The sequence below is a fragment of the Lemur catta genome, chromosome 2 (genome assembly GCF_020740605.2).
Source record: "Lemur catta isolate mLemCat1 chromosome 2, mLemCat1.pri, whole genome shotgun sequence".
Classification (NCBI taxonomy): Eukaryota; Metazoa; Chordata; class Mammalia; order Primates; family Lemuridae; genus Lemur; species Lemur catta.
The window spans coordinates 185,431-209,319 of record NC_059129.1 but is presented as its reverse complement, the minus strand read 5'-3'; the positions used below and the strand labels follow the sequence as shown (position 1 = coordinate 209,319).

General features: G+C 61.5%; 2 protein-coding genes across 6 annotated transcripts in view; one reads left to right on the top strand and one right to left on the bottom strand.

Annotated features, from left to right (window-relative positions):
• The window catches only part of NPRL3 (NPR3 like, GATOR1 complex subunit), a 41,132-nt gene extending 27,708 nt beyond the window's left edge, over positions 1–13,424 (top strand). For 4 of the 5 annotated variants that reach the window (XM_045540956.1, XM_045540958.1, XM_045540955.1 and 1 more), the window contains 8 exons: positions 1,901–2,038; positions 3,293–3,449; positions 7,683–7,789; positions 8,207–8,336; positions 10,319–10,508; positions 11,374–11,566; positions 12,441–12,602; positions 12,776–13,424. In XM_045540956.1, coding sequence (XP_045396912.1) covers positions 1,901–2,038; positions 3,293–3,449; positions 7,683–7,789; positions 8,207–8,336; positions 10,319–10,508; positions 11,374–11,566; positions 12,441–12,602; positions 12,776–13,061 — 1,363 coding nt within the window. In that variant the 3' untranslated portion in view covers positions 13,062–13,424. Of the gene's footprint in view, positions 1–1,900; positions 2,039–3,292; positions 3,450–7,682; positions 7,790–8,206; positions 8,337–10,318; positions 10,509–11,373; positions 11,567–12,440 lie in introns of all 5 variants that reach the window. The other variant, XM_045540960.1, reaches the window with a different exon arrangement.
• On the bottom strand, positions 13,386–19,588 carry MPG (N-methylpurine DNA glycosylase). The gene is made up of 4 exons (XM_045540978.1): positions 19,493–19,588; positions 18,161–18,394; positions 15,165–15,369; positions 13,386–13,831 (listed from the first exon to the last, which is right to left on the bottom strand). The coding sequence occupies exons 1-4, from the start codon at positions 19,514–19,516 to the stop codon at positions 13,455–13,457; spliced, it is 840 nt and encodes a 279-aa protein (XP_045396934.1). The 5' UTR covers positions 19,517–19,588; the 3' UTR covers positions 13,386–13,454.
• Between the last annotated feature and the right edge of the window lie 4,301 nt (positions 19,589–23,889).

The following is a 23,889-nucleotide window of genomic DNA, read 5'->3' as shown; positions in this document are numbered from 1 at the left end:
GCTGGCTCGGAGCAGAGGCCAGGCCTTGACACAGTGGGTAGAGATCTCACCACCTGGAGCCTGGAGCCGTGGGGGACACAGTGAGGACCGGCCACAGAGGCTTTGCTGGAGCAGTTGCTGTTGGCACTTAGTGAGGGACGGTGTGGCTGAGCTGTGGGGCCGGGTAGGGTGGTGGGGGCTGGCTTCTCCATCAGGGAGTTTCGGATGCTCCTCCTGGAAACAACCTCTTCCTCCCTCTGTGTGGTTCCCCCAGGGAATGACACCGGCCCACACACCGCTGTGGAGCCTGTTCTCAGGGCGGGGGCTTTCTGGGAATGGCAGTGCCCCCAGAGAGGGCGGGGTGTTCCTGGCCCCTTTCTTTCTTCCATTCACAAGCTGCTTCTCTGTGCCTGCCACGTGCCCAGCACTCCACCCCATGTGCAGTGAGCAGGGAGCAAAAGCCAGAGGCCCCTCCCTGTGAGCAAGTTCTGGTCGGGGAGACCAGAACAAGTAGCATCCTGTGGTCAAGTGCGCAGGACAAGTGTGTGCAGGGTGAGGGGTCAGCATGCAAGTGGGGCTGGGGTCAGGGGATGCTTCACTGCCAATGCGACACTTGAGTTGAGACTGAAGGATAGAAGGAGGCCGGGTGCCGTGGCTCACGTGTGTAATCCCAGCGCTCTGGGGGGCTGAGGTGGAGGATTGCTTGAGGTCAGGAGTTCAAGACCAGCCTCAGCAAGAGCAAGACACCATTTCTACTAAAAATAGAAAAAGTTAGCCGGGAGTGGTGGCGCATGCCTATAGTCCCAGCTGCTCGGAAGGCTGAAGCAGGAAGATTGCTTGAGCTCAGGAGTCTGAGTTGCAGTGAGCTATGGTGATGCCACGGCACTCTAGCCTGGGTGACAGAGTGAGACTGTCTCAAAAAAAAAAAAAAAAGATAGAAGGAGCCCTGGGTGTCTGGTGAGAAAGCTCGTGGCTGAGGGCCAGCCCCAGGGTCCTGGGAGCAGCTGCACCCGAGTGGTGCTGGATGTAGGAAATAAGGCTGGAGAAATGTCGTGTTGCAGGGCCTTGGCTGGGCCTCCCGGGTGGGAGCCATGGAGGGGTGGTCAGGGGCCAGTGCTGTGGGCAGCCTGGGCTGGGTGGTGTGGAAAGGTCTGGATTCTGGACGTCCATGCAGGTGGAGCAGACAGGATTTGCCAACGGTTTGTTGTGGGATATAATAGCACAAGGAGTCAGGGATGGTGTCGCCATGCTTGGCCGGAGCAAGGTTTGGGGCCTGAAAGAACCAAATTGCTATTACCCAGAGAATGTGGAGCGAAACGTTTGCCATGGTGGTGCGGTGGCGGGGCTGGGTGGGACGGTTGGCTTGTGTGGACACGTTGCTCCTGGGGTGCTGCTGGCATCTTCAGGGTGCAGGGTGCTGTGTGCTTCCCACCGCTGGAATGTTCTGGAGGGCTTAGCACCCCGCCCCCCCACGTCTCCTCTTTAGAGACAGGCACTGCCCTGCCTGGCTGCCCACCTGTGCCTGGGCCTTCATCAGGGGTGCAGGGCAGGCCCCCCACTCGCAGGATGCACTGTGGGTGCTGGCGTCTGCCGGGGGCCAGGCAGGCAGGGCTGGATTAGGATGCCTCTCCTGCGTTTGTCCTCCAGGACAGAGGGAGGGGCTTCTCGTGAAGCAGGGTCGGACCACACATTCCAGGGCTAGCCAGAAGTACAGTTTTTGTGTGTGTATTCCTAATGCGTTTTCCTAAACGTACTGAGGTCTGAGAAGATGCTGTCTTGCCCATGAGGTCTTCACTTGCAGTTTCCTCCCGCCAGCAGGAGCCGTGTGCGTGGGAATCAGCACACCTTGAGCAGGGTGTTGAGAGAGTGTCTGTTGTGCCCGGGTGGATGTTGCCCCGGTAACGGTGTCCGCCCCCTGCAGCCTGTGCACGTCTGGCGTGGTGCGGCTCCACATCAACAGCTGGCTGGAAGTGAGCTTCTGCCTGCCCCACAAGATCCACTATGCGGCTTCGAGCCTGATTCCCCCTGAGGCCATTGAGCGGAGCCTGAAGGCCATCCGGTGAGTGCCCAGCCCGTGCCACGCACATTGCCTGCCGGGGCCCTTCCCTCTAGCTTCCGCCTGAGACTTGACCACTTACTTTGCTCCAGAAATTCTCTTTTCCTCTTCCTACTACAGAAGTTGGCAAGTAGGGCTCTGCTGTTTATAGATGTTAAAGCACATGGTTTTATATCCAGCTCTGACCAGAAGTGACCAATCCCAGGTTTCCCTGGGCCCTCCCGGCACCACTGGGTGAGTGGGGCTCCCTGCCCAGGCCCTTGCCTCGGGGAACAGGGCAGCCTGGGCGGGTCTGTGGGGCTGAGCATCCTGGGGAGAAGCCGGAAGGATTTTGTCTTCATGGTGTTGCTCACTGCATCTTCTGCATTTGAATCAGAACTGTTTCCTAATGTAATTGATTTCCTGCAAGGAAAGAGCTGAGCCCGATCTGACTCCCCACCCCCACCCCGTCAAGTGCCCTGTTTCCTTGAATATACTTTATTCTTTCTATATAGGGTCTCACTCTGTCACCCAGGCTAGGGTGCAGTGGTGTCATCATAGCTCACTGCAGCCCCAAACTCCTGGGCTCAAGTGATCGTCCTGCCTCAGCCTCCTGACTAGCTGGGACTACAGGTGCACAACACTACACCCAGCTAATTTTTCTATTTTTTGTAGAGATGAGGTCTCGCTGTGTTGCTCAGGTTGGTTGTGAACTCCTGGCCTCAACCGATCCTCCTGCCTCCCAGAGTGCTAGGATTATAGGCGGAGCCATCTCACCCTGCCCTTGAATATTTTTTAATTGGAAAAAGGTATCTGGGCATATTCTTGAAAATTTGGAAATGACAGAAAGCAGAGCTCTTCCAAACCCTCCTCCCACCCTCACCTCCCCCTGTCCATGCACCAGGTCTGATGTCTTTCCCGCCCAGTCTTCCTTGCTAAGCATATTTTTAAGTAGTTCTGTTCATCATTTGTGAAAGGGGTTTGCTTTTCCCATATTTGAGACTATTTCCTTAGGAAACACTGATTCATTTCCTCAGTCAGCAAACGTTTGTTGGGCAGTCCCAGAGCTGGGATGTGCCATCGGGTCTTGACGCCTTCCCCAGGTTTCTCTCATTTGTGTTTCCGGAAGATGACAGTCACCCTCGCAGATGTTGCGAAGGCCCCTGGACACACTGCTGCCCTTCTCTCTGGTGCCTGCCGTGGCCTCTTCTCTCTGCAGTTCAGGGCTCCAGCTGCACCTTTGGGGGCCGGGGGCCCTGACAGGGGACTGTTTTGCAGCCCTTACCACGCCTTGCTGCTGCTCAGTGATGAGAAGACCTTGCTGGGCGAGCTCCCCGTTGACTGCTCCCCGGCCCTGGTGCGCGTGATCAAGACCACGTCCGCTGTGAAGAACCTGCAGCAGCTGGCCCAGGATGCCGACCTGGCCTTGCTGCAGGTGTGGCCCTGGGGGCCTGGATGGGCGGGAGGGAGGGGCCCTGAGTGCATCCAGAGGACGTGGGAGGCACTGGGGTGTCCGGAGGGCAGGCCCCCCGCTGTACTGCGTTCCCGGGGCTTCTGTCCAGCTGGGAGCTGCCGTGCCACTTGCCTGGGGTCGGGGTGGTTCCTGGGGTGGCTGGAGACTCAGGCATCCGTCAGACCTGGGTCTGGGGCTGGCTCTGTGCGTTACCGATAGTCGCGAGTCTGGCTTCCTCTTCCGTCTCGAGAGGAGGTGAGCGAGGCTGTGAGGAAGAGTGAGGTGCTCCCAGCGCTGGAGAACGGGGCTCCGGGGCCGGGGTGTGCCGGCAGGAGCACGCAGGGTGCCGGGCCGGCTCATGAGAGCCTTTCGGCAGCACGTGAGCCAGCGTGTGGGAAGTGAGGGCGGGAAGCTCAGACGGGGGCCTGCCCGCATGCAGAGCAGGGACCTAGCTGTGCACGCGAGCTGGCCTGGGCTCTTTGTGCAGGATGCCACCTCCCTGCGTGCCGCGTGCCGTGGGCTGTCTGTGCAGAGGCTGCGCTTTCTGCCCTGTCCGTGGGTCTGGCTGGAGCCTGGGCTGGGTGTGAGGAGAAGCATGGGGAGAAGTTGGAAGCAGAGGGGGCCGAAGACGGGGTGGCCCCCAGCGACAGGCTGCGGATCTAGTGTTGGGGGGCTGCCCAGGGCCGTGGCGCCGTCCGGATGACAGCCTGAGGCCGAGCCAGGTGATGCTGTGGGTGGCGAGACCCCCGTCTGGTGGCGGTGTGCACCCCGCGGCCACCAGGCGGCGGCAGAGGCCTGGCGGCGAAAGCCCGAGCTTCCTGGAAGGGTCGAGAGGCCGAGGCCTCTTTCTCGGGCGGCTGAGGAAGAGGAGCACAGGCGTGAGGCAGGCCCACCTGGATCCCTCTGGCTCAGGGCCGGGCTCGGGGCTCTGTTGGGCCTGGGAAGCACATTAGGGAGCTCATCCAACAGGGCCTGAGTCGCAGGCCGTTTTTCCCCAAAGCAGCCTTTTTAGATTCTTCCTTCTGAGTAAGTCTCTCCCTCCTCTGCACCTCAGGACCCTTCATGCGTCCTCTGTGAGAGCACGTGGCAGATTCTGGCTTTGTATTCTCACCACAAGCAGGTGCGGACAGAGAGACACAGAGTTTTAAATGAACTTGTCATCCCGTGTGTACCTGCAGAGTGAGGGCTTCAGTGCTCCTGTGTCCCCGTGAGCACTTGCCACTTGGCGGAGACCTGTGAGTGTTTGCAGGTCCTTCGTTAAACTTTGAGAGGAGCTGGCCACTCACTGGCCACTGGGGCCATCCGATGGGGAGTCCTTGCTGGATGCTGTGTCCCTCCCTTTGGTGTCAGGGTCTCCTTGGACGAGGCTTTGATGTCCCTTTGATGTCCCGTCCACTTCCCTGCCTTGGCCTTGCCTGGGTGGAGGAAGGCTGTTTGCTGTTTCCTTCCGCACCCCCACCCCTGCGTCTGGTGCACATCAGCCAGGATTTGCTGCTGCTGTGGCTCTGTGGAAGCCCCCCGGGGCCGAGCCTGGGTGGGTCGCTTTGCCAGCCTCCCACACTGCTCTTGGCTGCAGCTGGCCTTTTGGGAAGCACTGGCCCCATGCGGAGCATCTGCCTCTGGTGTGAATTTCACCAGATGACTTAAAATCCCTCATGTTTATTTCGGTACAGAGAGAATCTACAAGTACATTTTTTTTGTCATGATAAAGTTAATATATTCTTCTTATAAAAATCCAAATACTGGAAGGATGCGCCGTGCACCTGGGTTCCGGGCCAAGGAGGGTAGTGGGTGGGATGGAGGCAACTTGGAGCACACTTGGGAGACACGTGAAGAGTCCGTGCACTCTGGTACAAGGACGCCGTCTGGGCTGCCGTGGGACCTGTCAGATGGACATGCTGGAGTGGTGTCTGGTCCAGCCCAGCAAGTGGCTAAGCTGGCTCTGACCCCACTGATACCTGGGGTGTGCCCAGGGTCAGACAGTCCAGAAACGTGATGGCATCATGTTGTGCAGTGCACACAATGGCCTCTCAGCTGACATCCCTGTCAGTTCTCTCGTAGCCTCTCACAGGGACTCGGTCCTGCCTGGGTTAATTGTCTTTCAGAACTACTGAAGTCCCAGCAGTTACGCTATTCATTTAATGGACGTTGGGCACTTTTCTATTTATTTTAGAGTAAGTTGCTTCTTAACACTCTACGGAGTGTTATCAAGGTATTAGTAAGAAAGGATCATGTTTTGAAGCAGCAGGTCCAGGTCACTTTGTATATAGAATTTTATTACGCTTTTTTTTTTTTTTTTTTTGCCCTCTCAACCCAGCTTTTCCCGACTCCGGGAAGAACCGGGAAGAGAAGGCCTATTATGCTTAATAAATCTGTTTGGAAGAAAAATTCTAATATTATACAAACTGTAGACACAACAAGAGAAAGTTTCCACAATCCCACATCCCAGAGGTAAGCCCTGTGGATCCCTCTAAGATTTTAATTTATATATACAGATGTATTGTTTTTTTTTTTATTTTAATTTTTATTTATTTTTGAGACAGAGTCTCGCTTTGTTGCCCGGGCTAGAGTGAGTGCCGTGGCATCAGCCTAGCTCACAGCAACCTCAAACTCCTGGGCTTAAACGATCCTACTGCCTCAGCCTCCTGAGTAGCTGAGACTACAGGCATGTGCCACCATGCCCGGCTAATTTTTTGTATATATATATTTTAGTTGGCCAGATAATTTCTTTCTATTTTTAGTAGAGACGGGGTCTCACTCTTGCTCAGGCTGGTCTCGAACTCCTGAGCTCAAACCATCCGCCTGCCTCGGCCTCCCAGGGTGCTAGGATTACAGGCGTGAGCCACTGCGCCCGGCCTGCAGATGTGTTGTTTTTAAGTAACAAAATTAGGACCATGCCTGTACATCACTTTTATTGGGCAAATAATGGCCCCCACAGACATCCACATCCACATCCCTAGAACCTGTGAATGTGACCTCTTTTGGGACTTTGGAGATGTTATTCGGTTAAGGATCTTAAGACGGGAGGATTATCCTGGCGGGGCCCTTACAAGAGGGATGCAGAGGTGGGGGTGATGTCCCACAAGCCAGGGGACACCAGCCGCTGAAGAAGAGGCAGGACGATTCTCCGCGGGAGCCTCCAGAGGGAGCATGGCGCTGCCGGCGCTGTGGTTCTGGCTCTGTGATACTGATCGTGGGCTTCTGGCTTCCAGAACAGCACTCTGGCTGCCTTGGAGAGTGTCTTGGAGGGGCAGAGGGACCGGGAGGGCCGATGCAGGGAGAGGTGAGAGGTGGAGACCGCCAGGCTGGGTGGGGGCAGGGACAGAGAAAAGGGGGTGCCGTCTGCTTCAGAGGGAACGCCAGTGGCGCTGGGGTGAGGGAGGAGGGCGGCAGTGGAGCTGGACTCAGCCGTGCTGGGGTTGGCGGTGCCACCGGAGGTCTTGTGTTCTGAGATGAGGCAGGCGCACCCCCAGCGGCATGGCAGGCCCTGCGTCCAGGCAGGGAGCGACTCACCCCCTCGGAGGGCTGCCTGCAGAGAGGATGCAGTGTCACCTGGCTGCTGGGGCTTTTACACGCCTGTCCATGAAGAGCTGCGGTGTGTGCTCTCAGGCCCCGCCTCCCTCACGGAGCTGGGATGCCTCGAGGTTTCCCCTGGAAGGGAGTTTGGGCGTCCGAGTGTGTCTGTGTCTGCTGATGTCTGAGGGTCCGGGAGAACAGGGGAGGGGATGTTCTTCAGGGGAGTGGGGCACACAGATGAGTCTGGGGCTCTGGGTGTGCAGGGGTAGCACACCGAGGGACCCGACATCCACTCAGGGGTCCCGGGGTCCTGGTGGGTGTGGGAGGGCTGTATCTCTGCCCGGACATCCAGCCAAGCCCCCTGCCCAGCCAGGCTGACCCTGTGTCCCCAGCACCCCAGACGTTCCCATGCTTGGGGGCTTGCGGCCCGGGTCTAAGATCAGCATTCCTCAGTGGGAGCCAAGACAGCACAGGGAGTAGCGATCAAGAGCCCGTTGCTCTGAGCACAAAGGCGCTGTGTGCTGTCCGTGCCCAGCACCCTGAGAGGTGGCGAAGATGCTGGCAGGGAAGGAGTCCGCAGGGGCCATGGCCGCAAAGTCTGTGCTGTGTGAGCCGGGGGCCGGCTTCTCCAGGGCAGGTGGGCTGTGGCCACCAGGCTAGGCGCTACCTGCAGCCTCCCTGCTTCCGCTCTGCCCACAGGTTTTCCAGCTGGCGGCCCACCTGGTGTACTGGGGCAAGGCCATCATTGTCTACCCCCTGTGTGAGAACAATGTCTACATGCTGTCTCCCAATGCCGGAGTGTGTCTGTGAGTATTGCCGGCTGCCGGAGCCCGGAGGCCTGAGTGGGAAGGGCTGAGGCCGGCGGGGCCTCTGCATGCTGGTCCCAGGTCAGCCAGGCTCCAGAGGCTGCGGAAGTCCCGGCCAGACTCACTGCAGCCTCACACCTGGCCTCCAGGTCACTGTTGTGGTCTGGTTCGGTGCTGCGTGGCCTCCGGATCAGGGCCACCTCCTCCCGCAGCTCTGCTAACCTGCCCTGAGGGTGCGCGGGTGCTGGGGTGACCTGTGCTCATTCCTTCTGCAGCCCCTCGGCCGCACAGAGGCCTGCAGGGCTCCGCTGTGCCTCCTCAGCCCTGTTCCGCTCCCGTGCGTGTTTCCCTGCTGAGGGCTGGTGGCCAGAACGCGGTGGGGGTTGCTGAGCTCACACCACACCCGCCTGCCCTCAGGTACTCCCCGCTGGCCGAGCAGTTCTCCCGCCAGTTCCCCTCTCACGACCTGCCATCCGTCCTCGCCAAGTTCTCCTTGCCTGTCTCCTTATCAGAGTTCAGGAACCCCCTGGCGCCCCCTGTGCAGGAGGTGAGTACCAGGAGCTCCGGGAGCCTGGTGGGGCAGACGGGGCACTTCCCACCTGGCTGCGGGTCCCACCTGCGAGCCCCCAGCCCTGCCGCCCCTTCATCTTGGTGTTTGGAGACTTGTGCAGATGCTGCCCACCCTGCCCAGGGCACCCCAGAAGCCGGCTGCCAGGCCACCTGTGGACACTTGGGCAGTCGTTTCCTCCCTGTGGAGCCCACCCTGGTTGTGGTGGGGGGTTCTTAGGGTTAGGCTTGGCGAGTGCTGGCCTTCCCTGGGCCAGCAGAGCTGCGCTTGCCCGTTCCGAGCCTGGGGATTTCCCACGGGGGAGGAGACGCAGCAGCTGTGTTCCCCCGGGGCCTGGCCCTCCAAGAGGGTTTTGCTTCCGCCCCTTCCCCTGCTGCGGTTCAGCTGCCCGCAGGGGCTGTGGGTCCGGGGTCCCTGGCCCCTAGAGTCTCCTCATCCAGGAGGGCCTGGAGAGGACTGGCCTGGGACGGTGCCGCCTAGGGGGCCTGGGTCAGGGAGGGGCCGGCAGGTACGGGGCCAGGTGTGGCAGGAGGGGAGGGCCCCCACCGGTGTGTGGGAGGAACTCCTGAGTCTAGTCTGTGGCTTCCCCCATGGGCCGTAGGGTGTCACTTTTCACCGCCTCGTGCCAGGGCGTCACAGAAGCCAAGGGGGATTTGCCCCTCCCGTCGGCTGAGCTCCCGGAGCTCAGGGCGGGGACCCAGGGCAGGGCTGTAGGACAGGTATGGGGACACCTCAGTGCTCTGTCTGCGGAAGTGAAGCATTTGTGTTAATAAGTGCCGGATCTGTTGGGCAAAACCAGTCCTTAAAATCAAACCCTTTCTTTCCTTTCCCAAATTGTGAATGAGAATAAGATCCTGGTTTTTCAGCTCCTTTAGATGCCGAGCGTGACAGGGCTGAATGCAGCCTTTCATGGAGCCTTTGGTTTCCAGGAACTGTGCCAGGTTGTGCCAGCTGCATAAAAGACACACTTTGCCTCTGCCCCTCCCTCCCTTCCTCCCGGGGCAGTGCTCAGGGAGGGGCTGCCAGTGCCCCCATCCCACCAGGAACTTCCCAGGGGACGAGATAATGGGGTGGATTTTCCAGGCCGTGACTGGGCGGCTGCCCCAGGCCTCGTCAGGGGGCCCGATGGAGCCAGACTCGGTTCTGCCCAGGCCGAGGGACGGGCTCTCCAGTGCTGTGATGCCCCTTTGTTTTATTTCTTACTTTCGTGTTAAGTCTAGAGACCTTGCAGTCCTTTAGAATTTTGTTGGCTTTCGAGCACATCATACATGCCTGTGGCGTGTCCTCCATGGCCCTGGAGGTGGCCCTGAGCTGGCAGCTCCTTGTGCACCCTCCCAAGCAGAGCAGCAGGCGTGCACGTCTGAGGACCTCGTCTGAGCTCCACATCCGTGTCTGGGGGGTGCTGGGCTCTGCCCTGCACTGCTCTGGGTCAGGTGCTGGCCCTTCCTGCCCACCCTCAGGCACATAGAGGCTCCCTGTCCCCAGCTTCCTTCTGGAACCACCAGTGTGCGCAGGGTGTACTCTCAGGTGGACCCAAGGAGAAGGCTTTTTGCTCGCAGGGCATCTGTCCTCAGCCTCTTTCTGAACAACGTCTGGCTCGCCCAGCAGAGGGGCAGCTGCCGGCCTGTGTGGGCTGCCAGCCAGGGAGGCAGAGTGGGGGCAGATCCAGCAGTACAGCGGGGGCAGTTGGCTCAGAGAAGGGGGTGCAGGAGCCTCCACGTGGCAGGTCCCGCTGCTCAGCCAGACGCGGGGCAGCCCAGGTGTGTGCTGTGAGGCAGGTGCTCTCCTGGCCCCACTCCCTTCCCTGTGGGGTGACCGGGCCTGGTAGAGCTGGCCAGCAGCTGGGGCTCTTGTTCCGAGGGGAGGCCCCCTGCCCCGGCGTTGGCACCGGGGAGCATGCTGGGCTGCGTCTGGGGCCGTGGCTCCCTGATCCCCCAGGCCTCACCTGCCGTCCGCCATAGACCCAGCTCATCCAGATGGTGGTGTGGATGCTGCAGCACCGGCTCCTCATCCAGCTGCACACCTACGTCTGCCTAATGGCCTCACCCAGCGAGGAGGAGCCCCGCCTGCGAGAGGACGACGTCCCCTTCACCGCCCGGGTCGGAGGCCGCAGCCTCAGCACCCCCAACGCGCTCAGCTTTGGCTCCCCAAGTAGGCGCCCCAGGGCATTTATCTGGCAGTGGCGGGAGACAGTTGGGGGTGGCAGCTAGGATGCCCCGCATGGGTGCTGCTGGGGGCGAGGGGCTTCACACGGCTGTGCACACACGCGTGCACACCCACCCGCCGTGTCCCCTGAGGAGACCCCTACCCCCGTCTCCCTGCACCACCATGACCGTGAGGAGCAGGCTCTGCCTCTGGGCTTTCCAGCAGGGGCAGCCCAGCCCCCAGGCGACTGCTGGAATCTCCCACCCAGCCTGGGATCAGAGCAGGATTTCACGCCGTCACCAGCACAGCTGAAACCTCTGTGCCCGAGGGCCCTGAGGAGACAGGGCCTGTCACAGTCGCTTCTTGGAAGAGCTGTTGTGGCCACGGTGTGCCTCCAGAGGCAGCCACTGCCACGTCCCCAGTGCCCAGGCTTGGGTAAGGAAAGGGCTGGAAGGCTTTGAAAGTCCTTCTCCAGCTGGGAACCGGCCTCAGGCCTCAGGCTTCATGTGAGGACCCTGCCCGCCCGGGGCCCTTGTCCTCCGCGTGGGGTGAGGGCAGGACGCCCAGACCTGCCTTGGGGCATGGGGGTGCCTGTCACGCCTCTGGTCGGGGCTCTCAAGGCTGCCTGCGTGGGGGAGGCTCCTTGTCAGGTCAACCACACGAGAGGGCTGTCACCTGTCACGCCCACGGTGTGGGGTGGCAGTGGGTGCCTAGCGGGACGGATGGTGCAGCTGGGGCACCAGGCGGGGCGTCGTGGCAGTTGGGGGTGTCCCTGGGGGTCCGGCTGCTGGCTCTGCCCTTGCTGCTCCCCCTGGGCATCCTGGAATTCCACCTGGGTGCTGCTGCCACCCTGACCCACACCCGCCCACAGCCAGCAGTGATGACATGACCCTCACCAGCCCCAGCATGGACAACTCCAGCGCAGAGCTGCTCCCCAGCGGGGACTCGCCGCTGAACAAGAGGATGACAGAGAACCTGCTGGCCAGCCTGTCGGAGCACGAGCGGGCAGCCATCCTCAGTGTGCCTGCGGCCCAGAACCCTGAGGACCTCCGAATGTTTGCCAGGTGGGGCAGGATGACGAGTGCGGCTAGGGCCAGCTGCAGGGTCGGGATGGAGAGTAGATAGGGACGTACCCAGCATGATCCCAAATTTAAATCCGCTGACAGCGAGTGGTGCTCCCTGGTTGAGGTGGTGTCTCTACCTGGTGCCTGTGTGCAGGGCAGGTGCCACCGCCCAGGCTCGGGGAGTGCCTTGGCCTGGGGCCCGGTGGGCCTGTCCCTGCGAGTCTCCCTGTGCTGCTGAGATGTGTCTTAACTTGTTGAGGGGCAGCAGCACGTTCTCACCCACAGGGGACGTGGTAGTGATTTCCCCAGGACTCTTCGCCCGGGTGGGTCTAGGACCCCCACATCATAGGTGATGGGGCCGGATGGTCTCTGTCACCCTCACCCGGACGTGGGGGGCACTATAGGTGCGTGGGGTTTTCCAGGAGAGGTCAGGTTGACTGGGGCTAAACCCCCAGTGAAGGGTCATACTGGGCCCTGGAGAGACTGTCTGCGACTCTCTGAGCTGCTGGCCCGGGCCTGCCCCGCATCCTGGCTGCTCTGTGCCAGCCTCAGCAGCAGAACCCCCCAGAGCAGTGACCCCGGGTCCAGAGCCAGGTGGGACTCTGCTGCGGTAGCGCGGGAGGGAAGCCACTGAAGACCCCTGCCCACATCGGGATGCAGGCTCGGGCAGCCCAGGTTGGAAGAGCTCACTTCAGGCCTGCCTGCTGGTTTTCTGCCCCTGCTGGTGGGGGCCGTGGGGCTGCCTCCCTGGCTGCTGTACCCCAGCTCCCCTGAGGCCTCTGGGCAGCACGGGGCTGATCCCCACCAGCGGCTGTTAGGCAGAGGCCTTTGGGGGCAGCCTCCGGCTGTGCTCATGCCGGGCCCTCCCCTCCAGGCTCCTTCACTACTTCCGCGGCCGCCACCACCTGGAGGAGATCATGTACAACGAGAACACGCGGCGCTCCCAGCTGCTCATGCTCTTCGACAAGTTCCGCAGCGTGCTGGTGGTGACCACCCACGAGGACCCCGTCATCGCTGTCTTCCAGGCGCTACTCACGTGAGCCAGGCAGAGGACGCAGAGGCTGCTGGGGCGTGAGGGTTGGCGCCGGCCCCTCCCCACCCTAGGGCCCCTCCCTGCCGCGTGGGAACCCTCTCGGCCGTGGCCTTGGCTGCATGGCCACCCCGGGCCTGGCTGAAGGCCGCAGAACCCCGCTGTCCTCCCTGCCGCAGGCATTCAGGTCTGGGTCTGCAGCCGTGCTCCTACCGAGTCCTGGCGGCAAGCCTTAGTGGCACGGAGCGGGAGGCAGCCTTCCGGGACTCCTGCGTCCCACACAGGTGTGGGCTGTGCCTTTCCGAGACCCTCGTCCCAACCCTGCCCCCGCAGGGAATGTGCAGAAACACTTGCCTGGCCCATCCCTGCCCCTCTGAGGGCTGTCCACATGGGAGGGCTTGTGTGGCACCCCCTGCCACCACCAACTCTGTCCGCCACACGCTTCCTCCTCCTGGCTTGCCATGAGCCTTTCTTGGCCCAGCCCTCACTGTGGTCCCACATAAGCCACCAGCAGGCTCATAGCCAAGCTCTTACCTGTCCTGACCATCCAGCACTCAGGGGCCTGGGCTGTCACCTGTGCACACCCTGTGGCTGGCAGAGGTGTGATCCAGGGTGCAGGAGGCCCACCCTTGGCGGGGGTGCACTTGCTGATGACTCTTCCCCCAAAATCCACCTGGGCCTGGCCTGGCACCACCCACACCCCCCCCTAACACTCTCTCCCCGCCCCCCACCACCCCTGCAGGCAGAGTGGGCCCCAGATAACACAGACCACTGGCTGAGACACAACTGTTTTCTAGAAATAAAGCATTTATTTGGTTTTTAAACAATTAAAAAGCCTTATCTGAGCAGGCCCTTGGCTTAGGCCTGTGCCTGCCGTTCTGCCGCCCTGTCCACCACACTGACCCAGGGGCTGCCCTGGATGTAGAAGCGCAGCGGCTTCTGGGCCCACTCCCCTGAGTAGCCGACACCCACCCGGGCTGTTGCCACCACAGCTGGCTCCCTGGGCCCCGGGGGGCCACGCTCCAGCCACATGGCCTCGTCTTGGGCCAGGTCTCTCTGGTCGAAGCTCTTGTCGATGGCCAGGGCCTGGCACAGCTTGGAGGGACCACTGCAGAGCTCACGGTCCTTGAGGGCACGGCAGGGGGTCCCTTTCCGGAGGGTGGTGCGAAGCTGCCGCATGGTCTCTAGGCCCCCCAGGGGCTCCAGCGCCCGCAGCAGGACACAAGCCCCATCGCCTGTGGGCAGAGAGGTGAGCTGGGCAGCGGGGCCTCCCTGGGCACGTCCAGCTGCCTTCCTGCGTGGGACAGGGACCCTGTTCCGCACACACTGCGCTCCCTGCCTTCTGGGTCTGCCCTGGTGGGAGGGGTCTGCACTTCACTGTGTCCGGACCCCCCTGCCCGGCTGCACCACCAGGCGGAGCCTCCACCTCTACCCACGGGGCAGCCCCCACGTGGCTGTTCCCCTGAAGCCAGAACTGGCTAGGGCACCCTGGGGAGCGTGTGCCATCCATCAGCTCGTCGCCCTGGCTTCCCCTGGTCCCGTGATTGGCGGCAGCTGTGAGGCCAGCGAAGGAAGTCCCCGGAGCCAGTCCTCCCCTGAGGAGGGGCAGCCACTCTGTCAGGAAGCAGGAGGCCCTGGGCCCAGCGCTGATCCCCAGGCAGGCCCCAGGGCTCCTCATCTGCTCACCCACCCAGCATCTGTGCCGGGCAACCAGGAGCTTGGCCTGCAGCAGCCACCAGCGTGCACAGGAGGCTGGGAGAGCCCACCCAGACCGACGGCAGCACCCTCCGAAGGCTTAGCAGACGTGCTAGGTCTGGCCAGCCAGCGTCGGCCAGACAGGCCCTGCCCGACCTCTTCCTCCTGAGACAGACCACCGGGAACACAGGGTCACGTGTTCACCAAGGACAGAGCCTGCCACAGAGCTGGACCCACAGGGGCAAGTGGGTTCCACCATGAGCTCAAGACCCCCATCTCTCCACTACTGACGTTTGGGGCCAGATGACTCTCTGGTGCCAACTATCCTTTGCGTTATACAGTGTGAGCAGCAGCCCCGGCCTCCACCCACTAGATGCCAGTAGCACCTCTCAGCAGTGATGACCAAAAATGTCCCCAGACATTGCCCAGTGTCCCCTGGGGGCGGCAGAATCTCCTCTGGTTGAGAACAACGGATCCAGACCCCATAATGGGCCACCTGGCAAAGCTCCTACCTGAGCCCAACTCACCCAAAATTGACCTCACCCATTTCCCCATGACCAGCCCTTGCTGAATCTACCCCAGTGCCATCTTTGACACCAACTCCAAGTTCTGGGACCAGCAGCGGCCTCCTGGAACCCGTGTGCTCTGCATTCAGGGCCACCCCTTGGCCTCTCTCCTGTGGGGGCCCCCAGCCCCTCTAACCAACCTCGCTCCCGCAGTGCAGCCAGAGCTCCCAAACCGTGCCCTGGCAAGGGCACCCCCTTGTTCCAATACCCACCCCATCCAGCCCCCCTGGGGGTCCCGTGGCTGCTAGCTGCGAGGGCTCTGCCAGCCTCCTGCTCCCCCGAGCCCTGGCGCCCCAGCGCTGCTCACCTCGGCTGGAGACGTTCATGCAGAAGTACATTCCATAGATGATGTACACGTACAGGGTCCCCGGCTTCATGAACATGCCTCGGTTGCGGGGGGTCTGCCGGCCACCCCTTGAGTGGGCAGCTTCATCCTCTGGCCCCAGGTAGGCCTCGGTCTCCACAACGCGGCCTCGGAGCTCTGTGCCATTGGCGAGTCGCCGGACTAGGACCTGTGGGCAGTTTTTGCACAGGGCAGGAAGGGATGGGTCCACCCACCCTGTCCCCAGCCTGGACCTCATCTCCCAGCTGAGGATGTGGCAGGTGCCCAGGTCCAGCCAGGACCTTGCCCCGCCGTCTCCATGATCCTGCCTCTTGCTCCTGCTCAGAGCCCGGAAGCTGCCGTTCCAGCCACCAGATATCTCCTCCAGCCCTGCTGGACCACCAGACTGCAGGCCTTGCTGCAGAGCCCTGACCACAGGTTGCAGCCACCTCAAGCTCCAGCGGGGGCTGGGCTGGAAACCAGCACTTGTGGAATCGCCATGCAGGTGGACCTTCCAGTCCCCCCAGTGGGACCCTCCATTCCCCTACTTCCTCCTTTCCCAAAGAGGCCTCTTCGGAGAACCATAAACACTTAGCATGAGACCAGGTGGCACAAAAGGCACAAGGCCCCAAGGGTGTCCCCACACGGCCTCCTGGGACGTTCCAGAGCCTGTGGAGTGCCCCCAACCTGGGATGCAGAGACAGCGACAAAGCACCGGCACAACCGGGTCCCACCCACCGGCTCTGAAGCCTTTCTGAGCAGCAGGACCAGCTCACAGTGCCCCAAGCTGCACCGTGGTGCTGGGAACGGCCAGCAGTCTGGCTCCAGTGCCCAGAGCCCCAGGCCTCCACAGGTTCACAGCAGAGCCTTGGGGATCAGCCACATCCCCAGTACCTGTTTCATCCTTAGGCCAGAGGGGTCACTGGGATGCCAGGCCACTCGGCCTCAGCCCAGGAAGCCCTGTGGTGCCTCAGACCATGGTCAGTACTAGAGGATGGGAGGAAGAGCACGGAGCTTGCGGGGAAGCGTTCGGGAGGCCTAGGAGACAGGGTGTGGAAAAGAAGCGGCCAATCCCTGTGCTGGAAGCCCAGAAATGCCCCAGGCATCCAAAGTCATGAGCACAGGAGTGAACAGGCAGGGCAGACCGTCTCCAGTGGGGGAGAAACGCCAGGAGCTCAGCGGTAATGTTCCTCCAGTGGCTTCACTCTGCATGGGGCACACTGGGGGCCCAGCTGCCTTTCTGCAGAGGAGATTCCCACAGCCCTTTTCTTGGTTTTCTTTTCCATCCTGATTTTCTTTTCTTGCTTTTCTTGAGACAAGGTCTTGCTCTGTCACCCAGGCTGGAGTGCAGTGGCCTCATCATAGCTCACTGCAACCTCAAATTCCTGGGCTCAAGTGATCCTCCTGGCTCAGCCTCCAAAGTAGCTGGGACTACAGGCACATGCCACCATGCCTGGCTAATTTTTCTAATTTGTGTAGAGATAGGGTCTTGCTCTTGCTCAGGCTGGTCTTGAACTCCTAGCCTCAAGCGATCCTCCCGCCTCAGCCTCCCACCCTGACTCTCTGATCTGAATTTCACTCTGATATCATTTCCACCAGTGGCAGATGTTGGCTGCCTCCCACCACCCACCCCGATTACAAGCATGCATACCTTCTCCTAGCTGGCAGAAGGTCCTGGGGTTCGGGGAGGCAACACCCTTCTCAGACCAGGAGGCAGTCTGGGTTGTCAAGGCAACTCACTACAATGACCCTTTTAGGGATGTGTGACCCAAGCCTGGCTGCAGAGTCTGCGAGGGCATCCAGTGGGAGCTTATGGAAAAGGTGGGTCTTCCCTGATCAAGGGACACACAAGGTGAGGCACCCTCGTCTCTGCTGGATGCCGTCTTGTCCACTGATGGGCTCCAGTGAACATGACTGGAGCCGAACGGGAAACCCTACAACATGCCGAGAATGCCGAATAGAGACAGACGTATGGGGGTCCTTGCCACATCCCTTGGGCCCTTGACCCCACCTGGGATGCTGCTGCCCCAGGTGCTATTCTGTCATCTCATAAATGCCATATTTAAGGTGCTTTCAGAAGGGTCCTCATGGGGACAGAATCTTGTCCCTTCTCCACTAGGTCACACCCACATTTTAGGGTCTGTTCCTTTAAGCCCCTAATTCCTGGCACCAGTTTTTATATTAGTCACAGAAACTGGCTCTTCTTGGCCATTTTAACCTAAAAGTAGACTCATGAAAGGACAAAGGGTAGGCCTTAGAACCTCTAGGAGAACCAGAAAGCCAGGCCTGAAGCTTTGGCACCCAGGAACATCATCCAGACGCTGCTCCGGATGGATCTGGCCAGGACTCTGCAGAGGTGCGGGCATTCACCTGTGGTGACAGGCTGCACCGCTGAATCCACCCGGGTGGGCCCGGGGTAGCCCCTGCTTCCCACTCCAAGTCTGATTGGCAGAGCCCAGATCCTGGACCTACACTGAGCTATAGGGGCCCTGGGAAGCCAGCACAGCACCATGAGCCACCACAGCGGAGGGAAGCTATCTCGAGGGGATTCTAGTGCCAGGCAGCTCAATGGTGGCCACAGCCACAGTTCCCACATGTTTAAAAACTGTCATTACTTAGGCCCCAGCCAGGGCACTATGTCATGGGACAGGGTGGGCAAAGATACCAGGGGACTCACGGATGTCCTTGCAAGTAACTTGCCCTCAGGCCGATTCCAGATAGAACACGGAAGAGGTGAGGAAAGCAGACAGTCTGCCCTCTCACACTGGGCAAACGGCACTAAGAATCTTCACATTCTTCCCAGATGACTGAGATGAAGCTATCCAGGGGCCAGGGTGAGCAAAGTACCTACTTACATGAGGACAAGAGGGTTCCCCGAGGGCCAAGCCAGGGAGGTAAGCCCCGGGGGAGCGGGCTGGGCCCAGGGATGCCTGCATGGTGACCAGCACTTCACCAGAGAGCACGTGCTATGTTCACATTACCTGTCCCAGGAATGCCCGGGCCAGGGGGACTGCGGGCTGGTCGAAAAACTCCGACCCCAGTCGGGTAAGGTGGCCCATTGGGCGTGAAAAGTAGATGCTGCGTTGAGGGCCCAGGGTCGTGGGCAGTCCCACACAGGGGTCCTGGGGGGCAGGCGTCTGGGCTGCACCTGATGGGCTCTGCAGCTGCTCTGCCTCTGCCAGTCGCTGTTTCTTTTGCCCCATCCTTCGGGAAGGCTGTAATGGGAAAGAAAAAAATGAAGCATCTGAATAGGAGAGGACAGTTTTGTGGTGAGAGGTCAGGCTCAGGGAGCTCAAGGACTGGATTGGACCACCTGCTCCAGTTTCTTCATCTGCAAAGTGGGGGTGACCACCTTGTGGGTTGTCAGGAGGCACACACAGAACGCCACACCTGACACACTCAGCCTCAGAGGCACGTGTCGATGTGCTACGGCCGGTGGCAGGGTGGCCACTCTGTGGCAGGTGCCCTGAGACGCACGGCATGGGGGCCCAGGGCTGCAGGGTCGGGGAGCCTGAGCCTGGGACAGGAAAACCGATTCCCACCTATCATGTGGGCCCCAAGTAAACTTCTGAGCTGGTTTCTGGAGCCCTGTCTTTTGTACCCAACCCTGACCAGGAATTTAGAAACACCTCCAGGACCTCAGCCCGGCCTGGCTCAGAACCAGATTGTGAGTTTCACCTCTTACTGTCCGGCCCACCCAGGCTCCCATTGTGCCAGACTCCTCAGAATGGCCCAGAAGGCCTGACACACAGATGGGCGAGCATGGGGCTGACCATCGGCCTGGCCTGCTTCGGGAATGACCCCCGGGGGGACCCCAACTGTCCTCTGCTTCATCGCCCGAGATAGAAAACAATGAGCAAGTGGGCAAAGGCAGGTCTGCCAAGGGCTGGGAGGGTCTGCCAAGACCCAGCCGGCTGTCCACAGCCCACCTGCCACCACAAGGCCAGAGGGCACCTGGCCACACATCCGTAGCTGTTCTGGGGACGCCAGTCAAGGGCGGGTCTCTAACGGTACCCAAGTCCTCCTGGCATGTGAGAGACCCATTATTTTTAACATAAGTGCTGACGTTCATGGTGACCCGGGCCCGCGGGCCGGCCGGCCGGGAATGGACGCTGACGTGACCGTCTCCGCAGCCCGGCCCGCTCTGCCAGCACTCGCGGGGGCTCAGACTCCGCGGCGCTGCGGCCCCCGCGCTCGCCCCGACTTCGGCTCTCGGCCGGCCCCGGGCACTCGGGCCACTGCGGATCCCCGCCCTGACGCCGTCGGCGCGGCGGGACTAGGGGGTCCGCGCCGCTCACGGGGCGCGCACTCACCTGGGACCCCCTGCGCGCCGGCATGCGGCGGCCGGGCCGGAGGGGTCGGGGCCGACCCCGCAAAGAGGAAGCGCCGCCGGGCCCGGGGGTGGAGCCGGCGCGTGCGCGGAGGAGACGGAAGCCGGGGGGGCGGGCGGCGGGCTCCGCCCCGGGAGAGCGGGCAGCCCGCGCGGGCCACGCGGGGGCGGCCTCCGTCCCGGCTCCCGCCTCCCGTTCTCCACTAAGGCCGGGGCTCGTGGGGCGCTGGCGGCGGGAGCCGGGAGGGGGTGGCTGGGGGCCGGGCGAGCCCCCTCCCCGTGTCCCGCTCTCCGCCCCCACGTGGTGCCCCGGGCGCCCGGCGGCCCCGGAGCGCGGGCCCGTCGGCGTGTCGTGCTGCGGGGCAGGGCGGGCCCAGGCGTTCGGCGGGCCGCGGTGGCCCTTGGGACCTGCCTCCCCGACCTCCGGGGACATTTGCGTGGAGACGGCGGTTGGACGACGGGGTGGGCCAGGGAGTCCAGGAGGAAGGGGACGCCGTGGTCCTCGCGGGCCGGCGGGAGGAAGGAAGGGAGCAGGGAGCGGCGGACGGTGTCTGAGTGGAGCCCCCATCCCCGCCGCCCGCGTGCGGGGTCGGGTGTCCGGGGCGCGGCCGCCCGCACAGGCTGAGGCCGGGCCTCGGGCCGCGGGGGCCGCGAACACCGGCCCGGCGGTGCAAGTGCCGACGCCGCCGACGCCCCCGCGACCCGGCGCTGCCGCCCACCGCCCCGTAACCTGTCCAGCCAGACTGCCGCCCTCGGGAGGGGAGGGGGCCTCAGCGGGAGGGGCCCCTGCGGGGGTCTGTGGCGGCCCCTACCCCGCTCTGCGCTTGAGGGGTCTCCGCTGTGGCAGGCGCGATCCCTCTCCCACGACCCGCCCTTCCCTGTAAAACCCTTGAGGGATTTGTCCTGAGCCGACTTTGAGTTCTGTGACCCTGGCCCTGGAAAGGCACCTGAAAGGCCTGGAAGAGCAATTGGGCATTTAGCGGTGTCAGATGTTAGGTGCTGGGCAGGACAGAGGCACGGGCCATGTTTCTGGGACCCACAGGTGACTGTGACGCCTGGTCCTAGGGCACGGCCAGCGGGGTGGGACCCTGGTCTCCAACTGTTTCTCCTTTTCTGACCAGCTCAGGGACCGAACTCTGGCCGAGGCTGGAGCCCAGCTGTCCCGCCCCTTGAGCCCCAGCGAGGACTTCCTGGGGACGGAGGGGCTGCCAGCTGCCTGCTGGAAGCCACCCAGCTGTGTGTGGCACTGTGTGAGGGGGAATGTGTCCTAAATCCATGCTTGTGAGGCAGGCCTGGATGTGACCCCACCCTCCTCCTTGTCCCCTGCAGCCGTCCCACCCAATGACTCCCTTCCTGGGGGAAGAGCACCATCAGCCTTCCCCCACAATCTAGGAGGGAAACTGAGGCCCCCACTGGACCCTTGTCTTCCTGACGGGAGCAGGGAGAGAGTGGGTGTCGTTTTGTATTTTGGTTTTTTTTTTTGAGACAGTCTCACTCTGTTGCCCGGCTAGAGTGAGTGCTGTGGTGTCAGCCTAGCTCACAGCAACCTCAACCTCCTGGGCTTAAGCGATTCTACTGCCTCAGCCTCCCGAGTAGCTGGGACTACAGGCATGCGCCACCATGCCCGGCTAATTTTTTTTCTATATAGATTTTTTAGTTGGCCAGATAATTTCTTTCTAGTTTTAGTAGAGATGGGGTCTCACTCTTGCTCAGGCTGGTCTCGAACTCCTGACCTCAAGCAATCCACCCGCCTCGGCCTCCCAGAGTGCTAGGATTACAGGCGTGAGCCACCGCGCCTGGCCTCGTTTTGTATTTTGTACTAATATTCTGATTTCTCAAGTGGTGCCTGGTCCTTGTAGAAATCGTGGAGAGTCCAGAGGCTCCCAGAGAGGTTTTATCTCTACCTTTCAAATGAGGAAAGAGAGACTCATTGGTGGGTAGTGTGGCCCCTGCCAGGAGGAGGAGCTGGAGCCAGTGCCAGCAACCCACTTCTCCAGATGTTCTGGCCTGAATGGGGTGGGGGGACTTGCGCAATCTCTGTTGCCTCCCCCGCTACCTCCCTCCCCCCACTCACTTCCGGGTTTGTGGTCTCCTGCCAGCTGGAAGTGGGGGGCTGAGCATTCCCACTGTGGCCTGCAGAGCCAGCCGACAGGCTGGCCAGGGGCAAGAGGTGATGCCAGGTGAGAGGAAGGGTCCTGGGGCCTCCTCTGTCCCCAGTGTGCTCTGCTGATGGGATGGGAGAGGCTTGTTGGAGGAGGCAAGGATGTCGGTGGAAGATGGAGGTGAGGACACCCTTGATACTTTGAAAGGATTCAGGGCTGGGGTCAGTGCCGGGGTGAGCAGCTCTGTGCCCCTTGCTCTCCCACACAGGCTGTGGAGGGGCTGCAGCTGCATCCCGCCATAGGGAGTGAGGCCGTCAGATGACTGGAGCCTTTATAAGCAATACCTTGAGAGATGGTGGCTCTACTGGGCACAGAGGCCAGGGTTCCAGTACTGGCCTCACTGTCCCGGGGTGCCCAGCACACTGGCTCAGTCTCCTCTCTAGTAGAGGGGTGGCCGACAGCTATTGAAGCAGGGCTCGAGTGGGGCTCCTGCGAGTCTGCTGTGAGCACCCATCTGGCAGCCTCTCAGTAGGGTGGCTGTGGCCTCCTGACTGGCTTGTGGGACCTCTGTGTCTGGTGCGCCCTGGGAGGGTCAAAAGTCCCTTGGGCAGAGAGGGCAGCTCCTAGGCAGGCTGAGGGAGAGGTGTATGGGCTGCACCCTCCCTTCCTGGGGCTGTGCTGGCAGTGCTGCTGGGCCCTGGGACCCCCTTGCCAAGCCCTGGGCCATGGGGAGGGGACATTTGCCTCACAAGTAGCCTGTGACTTCAGGCCACTGGCTGGCCCAGCCTACTTCTGCCTCCTTCCCGAATAGCCAGGGGCTGGTCCTGCCCTCATCCCTGCAGCTTTGCTCTCCAGGCAGGGGCAGTTTCTTTTGCTCCCCCCACAGACCCTCCGAAGCCCAGGGAATGGCCCCCTGGGGTGATTACTTGTGGTCTGGAAACTGAGCTGAGGATTCTAGGGTAGCTGTTGGAGACTCCTCTTACTGGTCAGGGCTCCCACCTGCTCACGTCCTGGAGTGAGGTCCACAAGCCCTGAGGGTGATCCAGACACAACCGTCCTCAGATGCCTGCTCACCAGCTCCAGGAGCGCTAGGCAATCGTAGCTGACTTTCATTTCTCCAGGGGGCATGAAGGGAGAAGAGAGGTTTCCATGTGGGGGGCTCCTCTACCAGAAGATAGGGTAGTAGGGCAAGCATGAGGCAGAGCACATGTGTGTGCACACACGTGTGTCAGTGTGGACTGGGTATAGGCCTGAGCACACAGGCGTCCGGCATTCTCTGCTCACACCATCCTGATGAGGAGGCCAGGGTGGGCAGAAAGCCTGGGGACTCCTGGGCAGACTGGGATGGGGGTTTGCCTGCAGGGTGCACTGGGAGCGTGTTCTGGAGAGTAACACCTGTGAGGGCCGAGGGAAAAGGGTTTGCAGCAGAGGCTGCTGTGTGTCCCACGGAGCTTGGGGGCTGCTAGGGCCCTTTGAAGGTATCCTGGATGAACACAGTGGGAAGCCTTTTACCTGTCTAGACACACACTGGCTTCTCTGGCAGGCACCTGATTTTGGACGAGGCAGCTCCGCACTGAAAAATGACTCCCGGGCAGGGGTGTGTGTGTCTCAGCTGTGGCTGGTGCTCCTGGCAGCGGGGAATGAGCGTCTGGGTCTTGGAGTGGGTCTGGGTGGTGCCCTGCAGCGTCCACTGCAGGAGGAACCTGCTGACACCAGAGGCCTAGTGTGGCATGCTTTGGAGGCAAGCCCTGCCCCGGGCTTCCCAGAGAGCACACCGCTGCCAGCCAGTCTGGGCATGCAGGCCCGGCAGGGCTTGCTCACCCCTGGCAGGGATCAAGAATGCTAGGCCTGGAGACTGTCCTGTCTCTGGCTGTGAGCCTGGCACAGGAGGGGCACGTGTAGACTGCGGGAGCCCTGAGCATCGGCACCAGGCAGCCTCCCTCTTCCTCATGTCCCTGATGCAGCAGTGGTGTCATCCTCCCGGTGAAGGGGCTCCCCTCTACCCCTCCAAAGCTTTCGTTGCCCCCTTCTACTGAGGAGTTGTGTTGGTATCACCTGTGTTCACAGAGGACCCACTGTGTGCAGCAGACACACTCCCACCTCCCCCTCCCGCACCCCCATCTCGTGGTACGGACAAGGATTCAGGCAGAGGGTTCTGCCACTTGCCCAGGCTCTGGTGCCTGCCGGGAAGTGCACCTCCACCTTTAGTTCAGATTGTCAACTTTAGTTTCAGTGTAGCCAAGGACCAGGCCATTGTCTGTAGTTGGGCACTGGATGC